Source organism: Ciconia boyciana, chromosome 7, assembly GCF_034638445.1.
Source record: "Ciconia boyciana chromosome 7, ASM3463844v1, whole genome shotgun sequence".
Classification (NCBI taxonomy): Eukaryota; Metazoa; Chordata; class Aves; order Ciconiiformes; family Ciconiidae; genus Ciconia; species Ciconia boyciana.
The window spans coordinates 8,201,752-8,221,606 of NC_132940.1; the positions used below are offsets into that span (position 1 = coordinate 8,201,752).

A 19,855-nucleotide genomic window follows, 5' to 3' on the forward strand; every position below is an offset into this window, starting at 1 on the left:
GGGTTGGTTTTGGTTTTTTTTTTTTTTTTTTTTTTTTCCACGGCTGTTTCGTTTAAAATCGCCAAAAATAGACCGTTTAAAACCGCCATAAACGGAAAGGATAACCCAGCCCTTTAATTTAAATCAAAGCTGAAAGAAAAGGGAACCGGGGAAATCAGCGTAACCCGTGTCCTGTGTTGTTGCTGATAGCAGGCTGCCTCGGGGGAGAAAGGGGAAGGTATTTGCAGAAAAAAACCCCACCGCAAACCCAAACAAAACTGCCAGGAAGAAGGGAGAACGTTTTCTCCACGGTAAGCCAACAGCAAGCAATACTTTAAATGCTCCTCATTCAGTCTGATCGAGTTCTACGAATTCCCAGTGAAATCAGATGATCTGAGTAGTTCTCCCCGGAGAGTAAAATTAGTGGTTGCGAATAAAATTAAATCGGATATTTTGACTTCGCGGCTGTATTAAATAAAGGTGTTATAACACCTAAATCACGAGGAGTGGGTGGCAGCTGAGCACACAGAAAGTCGGGTGGGAAAGCGTTCATTTCATATTAAAAAAAAAAAAGAGAGGAAGAAGGATGTAAGTGTAATAAAAATATTGAAAAGTTTGGGGGCTCTGCACTCGTGCTTCTCGCAGCCACAGGAGGAGGGGGGAAAGGGACGGGGCGGCGGAGCACCGGCGGGCGCTGCTTGTCCTGCGGCGGGGCTGCTCCGCGGCCCTCCGCGGCACACCGCGGCCCTGCGCGCTTCCCTGGCGGCGGAGGGCGCGGCGGGCAGCTCCGGCGCCTTCAGAGCGAAGGCAGGGCTTTCCCTCCTCCCGGCTCGGGTGCCCGAGTGCCGCGGGGGCAGGCAGCTGGCCCGGGGGCAGCCCCCGCAGCCCACCCGGGGAGGCGCCGGGGGAAGATGTCGCAGCGTGTGACCGCGCAGGTGGGGATGCCGAGGCGGCGCAGAGGAGGTCCTTAGCCACCAGCGGTCGGCAGAGGTTCCCGCTACGGGGAAGGAGTTGCGGACACGTGTGACAAAGAACTTTAAAAAGTGCCGAGGAGGACGGAGATCCCTCGCGGGAAGCCTTGGGGAAAGGAGTCGGCGTTATTTCCCACCGAAGTGCTACCTCCTCCCCGTTACCAGCGAAGGTGACGTCAAACCCGGGTGGTTAACGCTAAAACAAAAGCTTCGGGGTTAATATACAGTTACCAGCCCGACAGCCTCCTCCTCAAAAATCGGCCCCTCGGGTTTATTGTCCCCGCGGGGAAGGCGCCTGTTGAACATGTAGTCAGGCAAACAGCTGGCGGGAGAAAGAGCGAACTTCGCTTTCTGGGGAGCGGAGGGCGGGCAGGGCTCCCCCAGAGCAGAGCGCAACGAAAAGACGGAAAATCATACTCACCTCGGGCTTCTCCTACTGCGGCAGCACCCGTAAAATTCACCTGCGGCTGCGGGGGGAGAGAGGGAGGGGAAGGGGGGGGAGAGAAAGAGGAGAGGGGAGCGAGCGGGAGGAGGGAAGGAAAAGGGAAGGAAGGAAAAGGGAAGGAAGGAAAAGGGAAGGAGAGGCAGCGTTATGTACTATTATAAAACAAGATCTCCAAGGGGCGGGAGGAGACCATAAATTGAATTGTCACCTTCCACAGTATATTCCCCCCCCCCTTTGACAAGTGACACCCAGGAAAAAAAAATCAAACGGTTGGCAAGGCAAGCACCGTTTCCACCGGATTTAAAACTCCCGAAAGCCCGACTCTCGGGCAGCGAGCGATCGGGCAGACCCCTGCACGCGCGGGCAGGCACGCACACGCGGCGGGAGCACACGCACACGCGCGGGCCCCGCGGGTCCCCCCCGGACCCTCCCGGCTCCGCGGGCGCGGCGCGCTCGGGCAGCCGCCGGGCGGACGCGGCGGACCGGCGGGCGGCCAATCAGAGCGGCGCTTCCCGCCCCTGGCCAATAGCAGGCGCCACATTGTTGTCAAATGTTGCCTAATGGCAACGCGGGGCGCAACAATAGCGCGAGTGGCGGCGCGGCGGCCAGCGCGCTCTGCCTGCAGCTCCGGCCGCGCGGGCCGCACGCGCCAGGCGGCGCGGGGCGGCGGCGTGTCCCGGGGGGCGCGGGGGCCCTGCCTGCACCGGCCCTGCCTGCACCGGCCCTGCCTGCTCCCGCCCTGCCTGCACCGGCCCTGCCTGCTCCCGCGCCGGCCGCCTGCTCGGGGCTCGCCGCGGCGGGTGAGCCCAGCCCCGCCGAGCCAGGCCGGGGGCGGGGGCTCGGGCTCCCCTGGCCGCGGGCTGCCGGCCGCTCCGCCCGGCTGCGGTGCTGCTGCTCGGGAGACGGGGTGATTTGATTTGATTTGATTTTTTTTTAATTCTCTCCTGGATTTTAGCCGCGGCTTGTGGCGAGGGATCCTGTCGTTGAAGGTGCCGGATTGCTCTTTGAAGGGACGTTTTTAATCTGTGATCGTAGTTAACGGGGGAAGGGGGAGCTGAGCTTAGGGAGCAGCTCGGGTTTCCACCGGGGCACCGTGGGGAGCGGCGATCCCGCAAGCGCGGACGGGAGAGCTCGGCTCTGAGCCCGGCGCGATGGACTTGGTGCTGCCCTGCCAGATGCGCACGGATGGCGAGGAAGCGAGAGCGATCTAAGTTTCCTGGGGTTTTCCTGTCTTAGATTCGCTTTCCGAGAGCGGAGGGGCGGGGAGGAGGGCGCAAAAGACTCCCGACGGCCCCCTCCTCGCTTCAGCCCCACTCCGGAGCCGCGTGCCGGTGCGGGGGGACAGGGGCCGGGGAGCGAGGCGAGGCAACAGGCGCTGGGGCTTGCATGCCCGCACCCGGGGCTCCGTGTGCCCCCCACCCGTGATCGCGCCTGAAGGCGTCGGGAGCTTCTCCGCGTCCGGCCGCGGGTGCGCCGCGGCGGCTCCCCCGCCCCGCGTTGCTTTGGGGGAGGCCAGGGAGGGGGGCTCGCTCTTTCGGGGCGGGCTTGCCAGGATGGAGCTGCGGTCGGAGCTGCCCAGCGTGCCCGCCGCGCCCCCCCCGGTGCCCCCCAGCTCGGTGGCGGCGGCGGCAGCGGCGGCGGCGGCCACGCTGCCGGTGAGCGTAGCCGGGAGCTTGCTGCGGGCGCCGCCGCTGCTGCTGCGGGCGGCCGAGAAGTACCCGCGGACGCCCAAGTGCGCCCGTTGCCGCAACCACGGCGTGGTGTCGGCGCTGAAGGGCCACAAGCGGTACTGCCGCTGGAAGGACTGCATGTGCGCCAAGTGCACCCTCATCGCCGAGCGCCAGCGCGTCATGGCGGCCCAGGTGGCGCTGCGCCGCCAGCAGGCGCAGGAGGAGAACGAGGCCCGCGAGCTCCAGCTGCTCTACGGCACGGCCGAGGGGCTGGCCCTGGCCGCCGCCAACGGCATCATCCCGCCCCGGCCCGCGTACGAGGTCTTCGGCTCCGTCTGCGCCGGGGGCGGCGGCGGCGAGGGAGGCGGCGGCGCCTCAGGTAAGGCCGCGCCGTGCGCCCTCGGGGGGAGCCCGGCACCGGCGGCGGGGGGGGGCAGGAGCCGGGAGAGGCGGCGGCGGGAGGCGGAGGGGGCGTTGGGGGGGAGGGCGCGGACCCGCGGGCGACATCGCCCCGCCGACAGCCGGTCGCCCCGCGGGGCCCGCCCGCGGCAGCCCCACTCCCCGTCTCTCTCCCCTCCCCCCCGCCCCGCAGAGTCCAAGATGCAGAAGTTCGAGCTGTTCCCCAAGACGCTGCTGCCGAGCCGCGCCGTCACCCCGCAGCAGGCGGGCGGGAAGCCCCTCTCCCCGGACGGCGAGTCCGTGCCCGGCACCTCCTCCCCAGAAGCTCGCCACGGCTCGGGCTCGGAGAACGGGGACGGCGAGTCCTTCCTGAGCTCGCCCGTCTCCAAGGGCCCGAAGGAGGGGGAGGAGAGCCCGGGCTCCATCAGCCCGCTGGGCTCGGACTCGGGCTCGGAGGCGGACAAGGACGAGCAGGACCCGTCGCCCTCGGCCGGCGGCCGGCAGCGGACTCCCATCGACATCCTGACGCGCGTCTTCCCGGCGCACAAGCGCAGCGTGCTGGAGCTGGTGCTGCAGGGCTGCGGCGGGGACGTGGTACAGGCCATCGAGCAGATCCTCAACAACCGCGGCCCGGAGAAGGGCCCCGAGGAGGGCTGGGCTCGGGACGGCGCCTTGCAAGGCCTTCCGCCCACCCCCGCCGCCGCCCACCACCGGCCCTTGATAGCCGGCGCCATGGCCCCCGCCATCGGCACGCTGGGCAGCCGCTCCGCCTTCTCCCCCCTGCAGCCCAACGCCACGCACTTCGGGGCCGAGGCCGGCGCCTACCCGCTGGGCACCCACCTGGGACTCAACCCCCTGCGCCTCGCCTACTCGGCGCACAGCCGGGGACTGGCGTTCATGACCCCCTACTCCACGGCCGGGCTGATGCCCACCCTCGGGTTCCGGCCGCCCGTGGACTACGCCTTCAGCGACCTCATGCGGGACCGCTCCGCCGTGCACAAGGAGCAGGTCTACTCCGGCGGGCTCTACGGGCCCATGGTCAACAACACCCCCGAGAAGCAATAGCGGGGGCGGCTTCCTAAAGCTCATCTGTCTAGAGGTAGCTAGGTTGGCACGGGTGGACGGACACGGGTGGCTGTCTCTTCCCCTCTCCCCCCGTACAGGCGATGATGGCGTGCAGAGCCCGGCGTGGACAGACGTAGGTGTGTTCAGACGGTGATAAAGGTGCACTTTCATTGTCCAGACATGAGTCACTCTTTGTTGCTTATGGCCATAAGCATGGATATCCTTGGTGCGTTGTGGGCCGTGTACACGCACGCACACACGCACGCTCTCTTTCCCACACACGTACATATATATATGTATACTAGCAAGTGTATAATGTTATAAAATGGAAATCTAAGTTATTAATGTAACGCGTAGGTGAACTTGGTATTAACGTTAAGCTAAAGGTTAGACAGCTCATTGTAATACTTACCAGGCATATAGATTAAACATCCTGTCAAATTGAAAGCCTTTTCCTTCCCGCCCCCAGAAATGTTACGATCTGTATATAACATTGGAAAGTAGATATATTTGTAACTGTCCGTAGGACCCCGGCGCCAATGGTGTATGACGGTTTAATAAGCCTCCTTCATTTGTGATCTGCAAGAAAATTGCTTTCTTGTTCCGATGTAGCAAACTTCTTGCTGTTTCTAACAGGTAATTCTGTGTTTCCATTTCATAGAAATAAATGTTATTTTCTATTAAAAAAAAAAATATCGGTCTTATAAATGGCAAGTGGTATTTTATGAGACAGTGGAAGTGTGTCTTGGGAAATTCATTTGACAAGTACAGTCAATATTTAAAGGACTTTATGCAATTAGTACAAACATGTTTACTACATTTTTATCACAGTCAAACCAGATATTCTTTGGAAAATTTATAAATAAAAATGAAGCGTACAAACCAGAGCAATTTCCTTACCAACCGAAATTGTCAAATACCTTTATTTCTGGTTCTGGTCTTTTATTATTTACGCCAGGGAAAAAAAAAAAATCAGAGGTGTAAATTTAAGCAGGATTTTTTCCTTAGATATCTCGCCTATTTTTGTCATATTTAGGAAATCTGGCATTGTCGCAGAGAAGAAAAGCACGGTTAAAGCAAACACCCGCCTTGCTGCCTGCGGGTTCTGTAGCAACGGAGAGGTACTTTTCCCTCGTATCTGAAATGCGAATGTGCTTTTTAATTGTTTCTGTACCGAGATAAGCAAAGGTTTATATAATAATGACGGTTTTTCAGAAGGTAAGAACGTGTTTGGGACAGGCGTGAGTGAGCGAAGGCACCACAAGCCCAGCGCAGGGGGTACGTGCAGGAGGGATTTCGCCGCTTTCCTTTTAGAGCTGTGTGTCCTCACAAATCCTCCTCCTCATTTCAAGAGTAAAGGCTACACGCATGGGTTGGGTTTGGGTTTTTTAAATATTTTTTTTGTTTCTTTTTTATTTTATTTTCTTTTTTTTTCTTCTTTTTTTTTGGCAATGTTGTCCGACTCTTCTTTGAGACCAAAAAGTAAGAAAGGCGTTCCTCCCTCTATTTCTTTATTTCTTGCGGTGAGATGGAGGGGCAGCGGGCCTGCCCCCCGTGCATGCAGAGAGGCGATCCTTCCCCAGGCCGGAGCGCCACTTTCTTATCAGTCCCGGGAGTGTTTGGCCCAGGAAAACTCTTTACTCCCACAGAACAAGTTCAGTGCATGGTTGAATTAAGACTGTAAAAGCTCCTAAAGTTGGTTGGTATGGAAACCTAATCCCACCGAACCGCTCCATGGCACAGCTGGACTGTTTACTTTCTCACTTCAAATATAACCGTGTAAACACTGGCTGGGAGCTGGCAGCGCGGCTCCTACCAGCCCTGGGTGGGTGTACTGGCCGGGCTGGGAGGAAGCGCGTCCCGCCGTAGCTCTCGAAGGAAGCCCCGGGGTAACATCAAAGGCCGGCAGCAAGTAAAATGCAATTTTTCCTTCCCTGGCGCGATTGATCAAGCTGGATACAATTTTAAGATTTTTCTTAAAAAAAAAAAGTAAGTAAATATGACAGATTACGCCTAGGTAAATACTTTTGACCCTGCTCCATCCTGGGAGCAGCCAAATCAATATCACAAGGGAAACTTTTTAAAGTCTCGTGTTCCAAGAGCGGGTGAAACTTAATATTACTACAATAAAACGGTTTAATAAAGAAGGGCTTTAATAGTCAGCTAATTTGATTGAGTTTCCTAATTCCACTTTAATTGGAAAAGGAGTTGTCTGTTTGGTTATAAAGTGCCAGGGTTATGTTAGACTGGAAAAAAAAGATGGACCTTGAGCATCTGAATAAACTTTTTTTCCTTTTTTCCTTTTTTTCTTTTTTTTTTTTTCGGTTGGCAGCTGACTTTGTGCAGGATGGGTTTCCATATCTAGGATTATGAATGGGCTACAAAGAGCTGCTACTTAAAGAAATCAGGTCGCCACATTTCTCCCATTCTAGCCCTGTTGAGAAGGGCTTAGGAGCTGTTGATTTAACTCAGCTCCCCTTTTAATTATAAAAGCCATTCTTGTGTAGTTAGCCGAGCAGGACAATTTATCAGAATTGTTGCCGTGTCTTGGAGGTTGGCTTGAGCTTGGATTTATACGACCGACAATGGGGATCACGACGATTAACTTTCATACGGATAGTTTAGGCTGTTAAATTGGGGGGAGTAGGAGGAGGGGGTAAGAGAATCCGATACATTGTCCCTATTGAGGTAATTCCCGTAGATTAAAAAAAAAAATAATCCCTTGGGTTGAAGCTTTCTCGGAGAGGTTCGTATACAGAAGTCTCTGGCAGAACATAAAATATTCAGGTCCCTTTTAGAGTAAAAGAAAATGCTGCCACTTGAATAAAAATCCGCGGAACCGAGTATAAATTATTTGTAAAGCAGAGAGGCTGCGGGCGAGCGCTAGCAAACTTCCCTGTTAATTAAATCTTAATCCACGGGTCGCAGGAAGCGGCGGGGCTGTAACAGCGGCTGCTGTACATACAGCGGGACACGTTCCGGAGCTATATTAACTGCACTGGTGTTTAATATGAATCAGCCCTAATCCACAGCATAATAAAGATCAAATTAGACTAACCATTTAGTAGCGAAATGACATTCCTTCACCTAAAATGAGCCTCTCCGCGCCCTGCTCGCTGCAGGCTGCCTGCGCAGCCCGTCCAGGCGTGCCGGCGCGGGGGGCAGCGGCCTCCGGGGCCGGGGCCGGGGCCGGGGCCGGGGCCCGGGCCCACCGGGCTGAGCGAGGCCGGGAAGGGGAGGGGGGGGTCGCTTTTGCAGGCTGGCTGTGTTATTTTTAAGTCCGGCGGGGGAGGCTCCGCTACCCTCCCGCTCTTTCCCAGAGCCGCCTCTCCCCCACCCCTGCGGCCTGGCTGCGCCCCCCGCAAACCCGATTTGCTGGGGGGGGCTGGGGGTAAAGGAGACTCGGAGCGAGGCCCTTTCCCCTCCGGCTCCGGCCCTGCCCTTTGCTCCGCAGCAGCCCCCGGCCTGCGCCCCGCGGGCTGCCGCGGCCCCGCAGAGCCCCTGCGCCCCGGCCGGGGACGAGGCCCGCGGCTGGGGAGGGTGGCGGTACCGCTTCCGCGCTGTCCCCCAGGCACCCCGTCCCCGGGGCCCCCTCCGGCGCGGGCAGCGATGGCTCGGTTTGCTGGAGGCCGCGGAGGGAGTCCCGACCCCTCGCCCCGGCTCTCCCGCACTCCCGGGAGGGCTCCGGGCCCCGCCGCCGCGGCTGTCCCGGGACCTGATGCCCCGTTCCCCGGCCTGCAAACAGCCCGGCGCTGCCTCCGAGAGGAGGGAGGGAAGGAAGGGACGGGCCGGAGCGCGGCGGGGCGGCACCGGCTGCCCCTCAGCGGGGCGGGCGGCCTTTGTGCCGGTGCCGCCGGCGTGCCGGCGCTGAGCAAACACAGCTGCCGCCGGTGCAGCCGGGCCCGCGGTGGCATCGCTGGGGCGAAAGCGGCTCCCCCCCGCCCTCTGACACCTCCTCTGCCTTGTCGCCAGCGGCGGGTGCCAGCCCAGGTATCTCCCTCTCCCGAGATGATTTCCTCGGCGGGAGCGCAGCGCCGGGCCGGGCCGGGCGTTCCCGGGGCACCTGTGTCAGGCGCACAAACTTCCCAGGTCCGGCCGGCGAGGGGACCCCTCTGCCCGCTCTAGTTGTGCGGGCATCCCCCCTGTGTTGTCATAACGTCCCCATGGCAACGGCAGCGATTCCTTCTATGCCAGAACAAGAGGAAATTATTTCATATATTTAAATGTGGTTAAGCAGGTGGAAAAACCGAGGAGGAGCAGCTCTGTAGGGCCAGCCGGCAGAGCGCGGCTGCGGGCTGCCGCTGCCCGGGAACCCCGGCGGAGCCGCTGCCCGGGAACCCCGGCGGAGCCGCTGCCCCGCACGGCCGCTCCGGCTCCCGCCGCCCTCGGGGCTCCGGCCCAGCCGGGGGAGAAGAGCGGCACTGGCAGAGCTCAGCAGATGGAACGGGCGGAGTCGAAAGGGGAGCGGAACGGGCTGTTTTACCGCTTTCTGCTGCTTTCAGCATCACTTAAGGCGCGGGAAAGTTCACTCTGATTTCCACCTCCCCGTTTCACCCGGGTTTCGACGGAAATGCTAAAACTGGTGCGAAAATTATTTTTGCCCTGTTACTGTTCCTTTCCAGTTTTCTCCTTATTTTTCTCTACCATTTCATTACGGGGGAAAAAAAAAAAAAAGAAGAAAACCCGCTCTTGGGTGTAAGTTCGAAAAACAGAAATAAAACCCACGAAGAAACCCTAAAATTGCACAATGCATTTTTGCTTTCATCTCCAAAACGAGCTTCTCATTCCAGAAGAAAAAAACAACCCACTTTGGTGGTATTTTTTGAAATACAAAAAAGAGACAACTATTTTTAACAGCCGTTTTAATCTAAACAACTATCCCCTTTCAGCCAGGACCTCTCATTTCTATGTTATTAGGGAATCTATCAGTGGAAGAGATGCTCCTGACCCAAGATGCCAAGTGCGCTGCCGGGGCGGCGAGGGATGCCCACTGTGACCTGCCCGTGCCATGCCCCGGGAGCGGCCGGGGAGCTGGGCAACCTGCCGTGGCCTTGAATTTGCCGTTAAATTGTGCGGCTGGGTGCTGGATTTGGTGGGAATTATTAAGGGCGGTGGGAAAGGAGGGTGTGGTGTTGCTGCGGGGGAGGTGGTGTTAATGCAAGGGACGTGGCCAGGGGTGGGAAGAGGTTAAAGAGTGGAGGAACAAGCTGGCTCACCCTGGCTAACAGGTTGCAAGGTGATGTAGCTGGAGAAGGTAGGTTTGCAAGGAAGTCCAGTGTTGGATAGTGCTGAAGGTGAAAGAAGCAGGGAGAAGAGGGAAGGGGTGAATTCCAGCGCGGAAGAGCAGGGCAAGGGGCTGACAGGGTCTTAGCCTCACAAGAGCCAACAGAGAATTTGGATCCAGTAGTAAAGGCTGTGGAAATACTTAGGAATCACTAAAATAAGATCTTGGTGCCTGTATTACAAGAGTGTAATGAAAACGTTGCGTCACTTGCTGGGCGTTGAGTTTGAAGGACAGCCATATTAATGAAAAGTGTAAGGCAGTTCCTTGGCCGGTATTAAAAGTCTATTATAAAGTGCCTTTCCTGAGGGAGCCTTTAAGAGTTGATTATACTCTGCACAGGCTGAGTAAGGAGGTACTATGTGGCAGGATTTACATTTTCGAGGAAACTATGAAAAGCTCTTAATTTCAGATATAGTAATACCGGGTGCTGTACAGAGGTCAGGAGATTCAGTTACATGCGTGCTCATAATTCAGGCCAAGGGCTGAGCGAGTGGCCATCAGTGTAAAATGGTGATGGGTGTTTTTACAGTGACTCATTGGCTGTTCATGTGGAAGCAAGTACATCAGGAGAGATGAAAATGCTTAAAGGCAAGAAGATATTACTAATAGTTCTAATTGCAACAGGCCATTTGCTAACCATAACAAAGTCTGAGGCCTTCTCTACCCAAATGCTAGCGTAAACGCATGTTCATCTTCACCCCAGGTGTGAATTTGGCAGATGTGGACAAGGGCATGATGAGACACCAGCCCGAGGGATAATTCTGTTTGGAATGTTGTTTTGTGCAGTATTGGATTTACCTATATGTGGGAGCTAAAGTCTTATCTGAGGTTTTATCTTAACTCCTTGCAAACTCTGAACTACAGGGGGAAAAACATTGCTTCCTGACAACCCTGTTTTGATGGTCTGGAAGAACAAAATCTTGTCATATACCGACTTGTGGATTAATTTTCTGTAAGAGATGGTGATATGTGGGATACATTCTGATTCCCGACTTCACACAGAAGCTCTGCCTAAATTACCTCTGTAATGCAGATCTGTGAGGGGTAAGGATGGATCCTTAGGCATGTTCTCAATGTGGGTATACTTGTAGCTAGTATGGATTTGGGGAGTTTTTTTCTGTCTTATATTCCCTCCTTTCTTGTTTTGGATCTTATTAATGTGCTGTAAAGCTTGTAAGAGTTATGCTAAAGGTTGTTTCTGCATAGTTAAATTTTTTTCCCCAGTACATGAATGGATGAAAAATGACTGGGTGAAAGCATAGATGAATTTCAGAAAAAGATGTAAAAATCCATTGAAAGCAGGTTACCCAAAGTCTTATTGCCCATCAATAATTATAAATCTGCTATGCATATCTTCAGAAAGTGGTTGACCATTTAACTGGGCAAATATAATAGATGGGCAGGATCTGTGCAAATTTGAGTAGGTTTGTGACAGCAGGGCAGGCTCCTGAGGGGGAAGAGGGAAATGGAAAGGAAACTAGGAACAGAGAGTGGATCTTCTCGTGCGGTCTGACAGGCAGATGGAAAGCATGAATTAAAAGGCTTTTAAAAAGATCTGCTTGTGGTTTATGTTTACAGAGAGATTTAACATGACTGGCAGGCCTTAAAATGCTGAGGTTGTTGCTAAAATCAGATGTTTGGAAGTGAAATGGGGTACTAGCCCTGGACCAGAATATAGGAGAGGTTCACAGAGATTCAACAAGACAGGAGCAGGGCCAGCAAGGCAGGGCTCCTATAAACCATTCAGCAGATCCAGAAAAGGGCTTAAAGGTCAGCAGGACCTGGAGCCAGGGGCAGGAGGAGGGTATGACCCCTGCTAAAGGGAGCTGGATCCAGAGACCGTGAGCTTCTAACCACGAGTAGCAACGGCAGCGTGAGAAGACAGTCAGAATGAGCTCGGATTTGTGCAGCAGGGACTTAACTGATGAAACAGCTTTATAGGGAACAAAGGTATCAAAATGTTACCTCACTTTCTTGTAAGCGGGATATGGAATATTGATTTCCTCTCATGGCTTGGGGAAGCCTGTAGTTTACCTTGGGTAGAACCTATGGATTTCCTTACTTTTCTAAATCTCCTGCTTGAAAGGTTAGCCATAGATATTTACAGCCAAATGAATGGGGCAAAGAGTGGAGATTATAATTTAAAGAGCCTTTGCTTTGTAAGGGGAGAGTCAGATATCTTATACTGGTTAGGAGAATGTAATTAAGGACCTGTTCAATAGGAGTAAATGGCAACTGAACAGGCACACAGAAGATGGACTAAAATTGTAGTGCTCAGTCCAATGTGCTAGAATGAAGCTACAAGATGCCTGGCTTTTTCCTGCTTAGAGGGATGAATTATGTTTAATTTATCTAATAATTCTTTTTATCCACATTATGAAGCTTTACTTCGACACAGAGAGAATAATCCTAATGCAGTGGGACCAAGAGTGGGAAAATGCTCCAGTAGATTTGTCAGGCAAAACATGGCCCCAGCCCCTCACTAAAACCCGTACCCTTCTTCATGAAAGCTTCACCTTGACCAGTGGGGATTAGAGAGGTGTTTTCAGTGTCTCTTCTCTACAAGAATTATGTTATAGCCTTCTTCCTGTTCAATGGGTGAAAAGGATCCCAAACACTAGTTGAATTTCTTTTTTCAGATCCATTGGAAAATATCTTAGAACATAAATAGTAGTATAAGACTTAATGGATTTAGGGGAAAATTCATCCATCACATGGCTCACAAGCATAATCTGTCGCCCAAAGTACACCAGAAGACTGAGTTAACCCAACTCTAATTTACTGGGAGTCTAATGGTATAAAAATATTCAGAATGTACCCCACACCCATGGCAGACACTTAGAGAAGGTAGCCAAGGCATTATGGTATGTTTCACCATTATTGAGTTATTTCCTAAGTGTTACATGAAAGTGCCTATGGATTCTGATGCCAGGCTGAAATGTATGTTAACTGGCCCACTGGGAACCTGTGCATCTTTCACTTTGGCTTCCTAATTTCCCTCCTGGGAGAGGGCTCAGCTATTTTTCAGTGTCTAGTACCTTGGTCACTGAAAGAAAAACTTGCTTTATCTTGGCAAGCAAGGATACGTACATCTTTGATCTGGAAAGGTCTTGAAACCTGTGTGAGATGAGGATGTCAGCACACTTGGCTAGCAGGATTGTTTCTAACTGTAGAGCAGGGCTGGCAAATTAGTGTACTTGGCTCTTGAGTGGGAAATGGCTCTATTAAGCTAGAAGTCTGTAGTGATGGAGGTGATGAACGATAGGTGTTCTCTTAAAAGCAGGGCCAACCAGGGAGCTAAGCCTATCCTAGGAGCCTTATCTCCTGTGTTATTTTATTCCTCATCACTGAAATGTGTAAGGAAAGTTAGTCCTGATTAGACGGGCTGAACTGAACAACAGCAAACGATCTTCCATAAACTGTAAAGAGCTAAGACTGACCCGGTGAAGTCATTGGTAAAATGTCTGGTTTTCTTGGATGCCTCAGCAGGGTAGATGCTGCATCTGATGGATGTCGATGATATTGGGCAGAGGTGCTCTCATTAAGAAATTGCCTGCTGGAACTCCCTCCAGCCATCTGGCATCCAAACTGCAACAGCAGAAAGGATCCTGTTGGTGATTTTCAGTAAATGTTTTGCACAGAGCCATCTTTGTTGACTGTCTCTATTGTTTTGCAGATGTTTATGGTATCATGAATCTTTTTTTTTGACCTTAATTGAAACTCATGCTCCCCCAATCCAAGAATTAACTTTGTTATAACAGAAATGAATTTTGTATGAAATTTTTGTCCTTAAAAGCCTATTTTTTTTTTTAGACAGATCCTCAGATCATATGTTAAATTTGAAATATTTGCAATTTGAACCCCCCTGGACTACTGTTGTGCTTTTTAATTTTTTTTTTTTTTTAATATGACTTTTTTGACTGTTTTTTTTTCTTTGGTTTCTGAGTATTGCTCCTCTTTTTGGAAAGAATAGGTTGTAGCTATTTTTCTTAAAGCTTTTTAAGGCTTTATGAGCAACAATAACAATGAAAATATTTTCAATTACTGTATATCACCCTGGCTGGTGGTAATGGGGTTTTATTTGGCCACAAATGACAATGACTTAGTCTCTTTCCCTCTCAGTTTAATTTTGGGTGTAAATGGGGCTCTCAGATGTTACACTCATAGATTCTGGACTCACTTGGGCAAGAGCCGCCTTTGTTTCTTCACAGACCCAAGCACAGAACATTGTCTTGAAGCAGGATGCACAGCCCTGAAGTGCTTCCTGTGATAGCCACATGCTGCTGGTGCTCAGTGGGTGAGCTCCTGATCTGTTCTGAGATTAATCTGAAAATGAAACAATTCTTGAAATAGGTATAACTGATGCTTCAGCTGAGTGTGGTACACTTAAAGTCAAGCATATTAACTTCTTATATCAAGCCTTTTGAAAGGTACAATTATCCCTTATCTTTGCAGGTTGGTTTGTTTAACTTTCACTGGATTATTCTCATGGAATAAGAATGAGATATTGCTGTTGCAGAGGAGCACTGGGACCTTGTAAATGAAGGAAGCTGTGAGGTTTTGTAGCGAAAACTGCACATGGGTCTCAGAAGATTTGGCTTGTGTACTAAATTCTGCTGCTGATTTACCAACACCATGTGACCTTGAGCTACTCAAAACAATTTATAATTTTTTTAAAAGTGACTACTAATATTGACTGTCTCCTGTTTCAGTGTGAGACATGTAAGGCTTGAATTGCAGACTTTTGTACTACTTGAGTATTTATTTTTAATAAGGGTCCTAATTAAGTGTGCAATCTCTGTTGCAGGAAAGCTCTCCTGGACTCTGTCTCCATTCATTAAAATGTGTCAAATTCCTCAGAGTTTAGAGCAGAGCTCTAACAATGGCAAAAGAGACCCTATGTCCTGAATATATACTAGCATGTGCCAAAGAATATGCTTGTTAATAAGTACTTGTTCAGTGATAGGGTATAGCAACAAGGGGTTATATATTTCCTCACTTCCAGCTACATGAGCAGAGCCCTGACTTCACTCAGGAAGCTATACTGTTGTGAGACATGGAAAAGTAAAATACCCTCTGCTTTATAATAAGTCATTCCAGCTCTGTCTAATTAACACTAAGAAGTGTTAATTGTAACCCCCTGTTCTGTGTTTTTCAGGGACAATATTTCCCAAGTACTGCTGATGAAATGTCAGGCAGAGGTAATAATTTTGTTTTCCTTGCTATTATAACATTGTGCCATAGATATAGTTATATACAGAGATACATGCCAATCAACCAACAGAGCAAACAAGATGAAGAAGTAAAAATCTTCTCCTTAGAGAGCTCCTTAGGCAGACAATGAATTATGAGTTCTTCTCTGCCTAGAGAACTTGCAGTGAAAATGGCTATTCCTACTGGCATACCTCGCTGTGATTAAAAACAATGAATAATTTTAAGTAAGTGGCTCGTTTTATTAAATCAATAGACTTAACAAGATGGACTGGTGGAGTACAAAAATACAAAATATTTTTTTTACATAATCTGCAGAATTCTACAGGATTCTAACATTAATGCTACAGAAATACCATTGGCCAGTATTTGCAGAACAGCGTTTAATGAACAATAAAGACATTCATGTTGTTGGAAGGGGGAAAATCCTGTTGGCAGTCCAGCAAACCTACCTTGGTTTTGTAGTCTGAAGGAAATGACAGAGTACTCAAAGAAAATGGGAACATGAGATTCACTGTTAAAACATCACTCCAGTGCTGGCAAGACTACAGAACTATCACAAAAGACAAGTAAGAAAATAAGGATATGGGGCCATCTGATGTTGAAGTAGGATTTTTCTTTTGGAATGTGACTTAAAAATTGAAGGTGGAGTTTGGTCTGTGGCAAGAGAATGTAGAGTAATTGCTGCCTCATCCAAACAATCCTGTGTGTGACAGTAGGGGGGAAAGTATCTGTGATGGCTCAATATTTTATGAGAAGGTGAAAGTGAGAGAGAGACCTGACTGAAGATAAAAACAACCAACCAACCCCCCATGATGAAACATGGAAAAAAAATATAGCAATTACATGAATGCCAACTGTAAGATGAAAATACAATGTCCAATAATTTCAGTCACATCCTGTACAATTAAATTAACAAACATTTTACCTCCCCCCCCCCTTTTTTTTTTTTTAAATGGGAACAGGGTCCTAAATTTAGGTCTAGCCCTGGTCTTTCAAATATTACAGATTTCTCCATGCCACCTAATGTAACACTTGACCTTGCAGAAGACTTGATGGCCCAGTGAAATGTCTGGAAGCACTTTGACATGTTACTCTTAGGAGACCACCAGTGTTTTTAACCTGGTCGTTATTTTGTAGAGATTTACGCTATATTCCTAAACACTGGGGAGGAAGGAGGGGAAAGGCTGAAATTCTCTTTCTCTGGATTGAGACTGATGTAACTAAAGGGAAAATTTCAACACAATGTTTCTTACCTACATTGAAATGCATTGAATTACTCGTGAAGTACAGACTACTTTAGAGGATGGCAAAAAACCCCACAGCATTTGTTTTTTTAAATAGCCCACATGACTGTTGCTTTATCATTATAGACTTTTGCTTTATCTCTAAAGAAATTCACTTTTTGATTCCTTTTGGCCCACCAGCTTGGCTTCTTAGCATCATGGTTATTCTACAGCCATGTTATCATGTAATGAAATTGCTCATCAAAAAGCTTACCTACAGGTAGGGAACAACAAGTGTCCTCTGAAAAAGGAAAGCACCATTAAATGCTCATATGTTACAGAAGAAGAATGTGTTCTTCTACACATCTAATAATATCAGTTCTAGACACTTTCTTATCATCGTTATTTTTTTTTCCTTCACATGAAATGCTGATGGTAAATTTGACTGAATCACTTCTCAATGCTTAAAATACTTAACTGGCTTCTTTTTGTTTGTCAGAATGCCATCATTCCTACATTCTGAATTTCTCACCGCTGAGTTTTGTGGGGTTGTTTAATCATCTTGCTGGAACAAAAAAGAAACGTGAAGCACAAATATGAGGCAGGAGAAGTGTGAAGCTGAGGTGCAGCAGCTTGCTTAAGCTGGAGTGCCTGCTTCTGAAGAAGAGAAAAAGCTGGAGGGAAAAGGGAAGATGGCGGCAGGTCATTCACGGGGGGGTGTGTGTGGGACACGGACAGCCCCTCTGCAGACACTTGCCCTACCAGAGGACCCAGCTTGGCCCCTCCAGGTCGGGGGCCCGTTTGCAGCTGCACACTGGGAGGTGGATATGTGGGGTGGTGGTGCGCGGGCAGTCAGTATGGCTCTTGGGAAGTGCCATGTTTTTTGGACAAGATGAAGGCCAAGCCTTGAACCCCTGCCAGCCTTTAAAACCCCCCTGGCACTCCCCACAAGAACAGGAGGCAAAGCCAACCCGTGAGCAGGGCTGTAGCTATGGCCTTGTCAGGCAGCTGCCTCGGGCAGCACGGTGGGGCACTGGGCGGGCTCCTGCCTCTCCTCAGCACACTGAGGGGCAGCGGGGGCAGCCATGGGGCCAGGCGCAGCCAGCAGCCCCCACGGCAAGACCGTTCAAACACCTGGATGACAGGTTTGTCTCCATCTGTCTCTGAGGGAGTTTTTCTTGGTAAATGGTGCCCATTTCTCCTCCCTGCCTTGATTGTCTGCTTGCAGTAACAACCAGCTTGGCTGCACCTGACTGGTGTGCCCTTTGGATGAAGGGCAGCCATAGGTCTCCCAGTAACTCCCCGTGCCTCCTTCCTGCTCCAGCAACTCATCCCTCAGTCCCAAGGCTGAGCTGCGCCCACACCCCCTGCTCAGTCTCTTGGAGGGCTGACTGCAGTGCCATGGCCGAGGTAGCGGTTTCATTTGGCCTCTCCCCATGTCCTGAGTGAAACAAGATGGCGGTGAGGAGGCCCTGGGCCTCCTGCTCCCTCAAGGCCTCTTGCCCTAAAGAAAATTTCTGCCTGGATTAAATTAGCCTTTGTAGCCTGAAAAACCCACTCCCTCCCCTCAAGAGTGTTTGATTTATGTTCCCGTGTGTTGATTCACTTCTGGCTTCTGTGGAGCGCTATCGGTTAAACACGTGCATGATTTCTTCACAGTGTTGTAGAAGTGCACTGGGGGTGTTTGAAGGCAGCCAGGGCAGCGGGCATTGCCTGGACCGGACACAGAAGAGCTGGTGAAAACAAGGAGCGAGGACTTTCTCACCTGAGGTTTTGGGATGCCATTGGCATACTGTTGACTTAATACTTTTAAGCACTGTCAGGCACACCTATTGAATCTGAGATAAGACAAGCCTGGTAACACGCACTGAGTCTTACCATGTTAAATTACATTGCTAATTTTTATTTTAATTTTCATGTTCTTTTGTGAAAACTGCTGAAACCAGTATGGGATATTGCCCACTTCTTTATGCAATATATTTTTGAGACACTCTGTAACCAAACGGTAAATTCGCAGATCCTTGCAACCATATGTGAATAGTCCTGGCTGAATTCAGTGACAGTAGTCTCTCTGTGTGTTTATGTATACATACATATATATACATATATGTGTCAGTGTATGCACATATTTCTATGTATCTATCTTACCCTTGTGAATTAATTCACCGTTTGTAGTTTCTTTACCAATTAAATTTTCTAACACAGCAGCTCACTCTGCATCATGTCACACATGCTGACCATGTGCTGATTTAAGGTTGAGGATAATGTAGCAGGGGTACTGATTATGGCAAACATTCTCAAGAGATCAATGAGAAATGGATGCTTTGTGATGAAGTTTGTTTTGTGTAGATTAGAAAGATAATGATACATACGAGAGATTAGAATGTGACATTAAGACCAAAATCAACATGTGAACTAGCTCTGTGGAATCCACACTGCAAAGGTAAGATATGAAATCAGGTAGTAGACCACATGGCTCTGTATCTGAGATGCAGTTTTAAACTTGAAATACTAAAGGCAGTATGATAGATCTGAGCTTGCGAACTCCTATCTGTGTTATTTTATGCATGTGAATGGTCTCACTGACTTTCATACTGACCCATTTCCCATATCTTTGAAGATTTTGCAGTCTATACAATACAGGACTGCTTTTTCTGTGTGCCTTGGACAGCTCCAAGCATTCACCAAAAATACAATAATAACACATTAGAACTCGCTTTGTTTGAAATTTGTTTCATATTGATGTTGAAAAGCAGGTGAGTACTAGCATAGTAAATATGCTGATTGAACATGGAAAGACTGATACTGTAGTCATTTCAGCACAGTAGAATTGCTAGTCAAGGGGAAAGTAATTATAGTTAAGAAAAATATAGCTGAGAAAAAGTGTGTGTGTGTTTGTTTTTTTTTTTAAAGCTCTCCTGGGTTATCTCGTGTTATTTTACTGACCTCAGGGAAGACCTGAGAACCATACAGTAAAAGTCACTATTCTCAGTTTCTTGCATCCTTCATCCAGCTCTTTCTTGATGACCAAGCAGGTTTATACGAGTATAAGCCAATCGGTTCCTTATCCTTCCAGAAGTGTACCCCAGTATAGAAACAAGGAATTGCAAAAGGGATGAACAATATACATATTGAATTTCATCTTATTAATTGGAACTCTGTCAAAATGAAAGCTGACTTATTTAGGGGGAATAATTCCTCACTAAGGAAAAATAACAGTTTTGGCAGGCCACGTAATACATGTCTCGGGGTTATCTACCAATAACTTGAAAAACTCATGTGGCCATGAACAGTATAAAATTAAGTTATTGGGCACATCTGGTCCCTATAAGTTTTCTATTCTGATTTAAGTCAAAGTTGAAAGTAATCTCAAATCACATGTTTGTCTCCATCTTTCCATTACACTTTTATTGTTTTAAAAAGTAATTTTCTGTATTGTTTTTACAAATATTTTTCTTTTTTCTCCCTTTATGAAAGAATTGCAAAAACGGGAAACTGCATTCTTAGAAAATACCATCTAAAAAAGAAGGCTGAAATTAAAGAAAAATGTTTCATAGAATGGTTTGTGTTGGAAGGGACCTTTAAAGGTCACCTAGTCCAACCTC

At 49.7% G+C, this 19,855-nt stretch overlaps 1 protein-coding gene across 1 annotated transcript; it reads left to right on the top strand.

Annotated features, from left to right (window-relative positions):
* Positions 1–1,970: 1,970 nt before the first annotated feature.
* On the top strand, positions 1,971–5,349 carry DMRTA2 (DMRT like family A2). Its single transcript, XM_072868477.1, has 2 exons — positions 1,971–3,444; positions 3,658–5,349. The coding sequence occupies exons 1-2, from the start codon at positions 2,949–2,951 to the stop codon at positions 4,527–4,529; spliced, it is 1,368 nt and encodes a 455-aa protein (XP_072724578.1). The 5' UTR covers positions 1,971–2,948; the 3' UTR covers positions 4,530–5,349.
* Positions 5,350–19,855: the final 14,506 nt, after the last annotated feature.

What these genes read in the sequence shown, in the direction of transcription:
- DMRTA2 (XM_072868477.1), top strand. Translation starts at nt 2,949, where the DNA reads ATGGAGCTGCGGTCGGAGCTGCCCAGCGTGCCCGCCGCGCCCCCCCCG. An exon ending in GGGAGGCGGCGGCGCCTCAG is followed by an intron (nt 3,445 to 3,657) that starts GTAAGGCCGCGC and finishes CCCGCCCCGCAG; the next exon opens with AGTCCAAGATGCAGAAGTTC.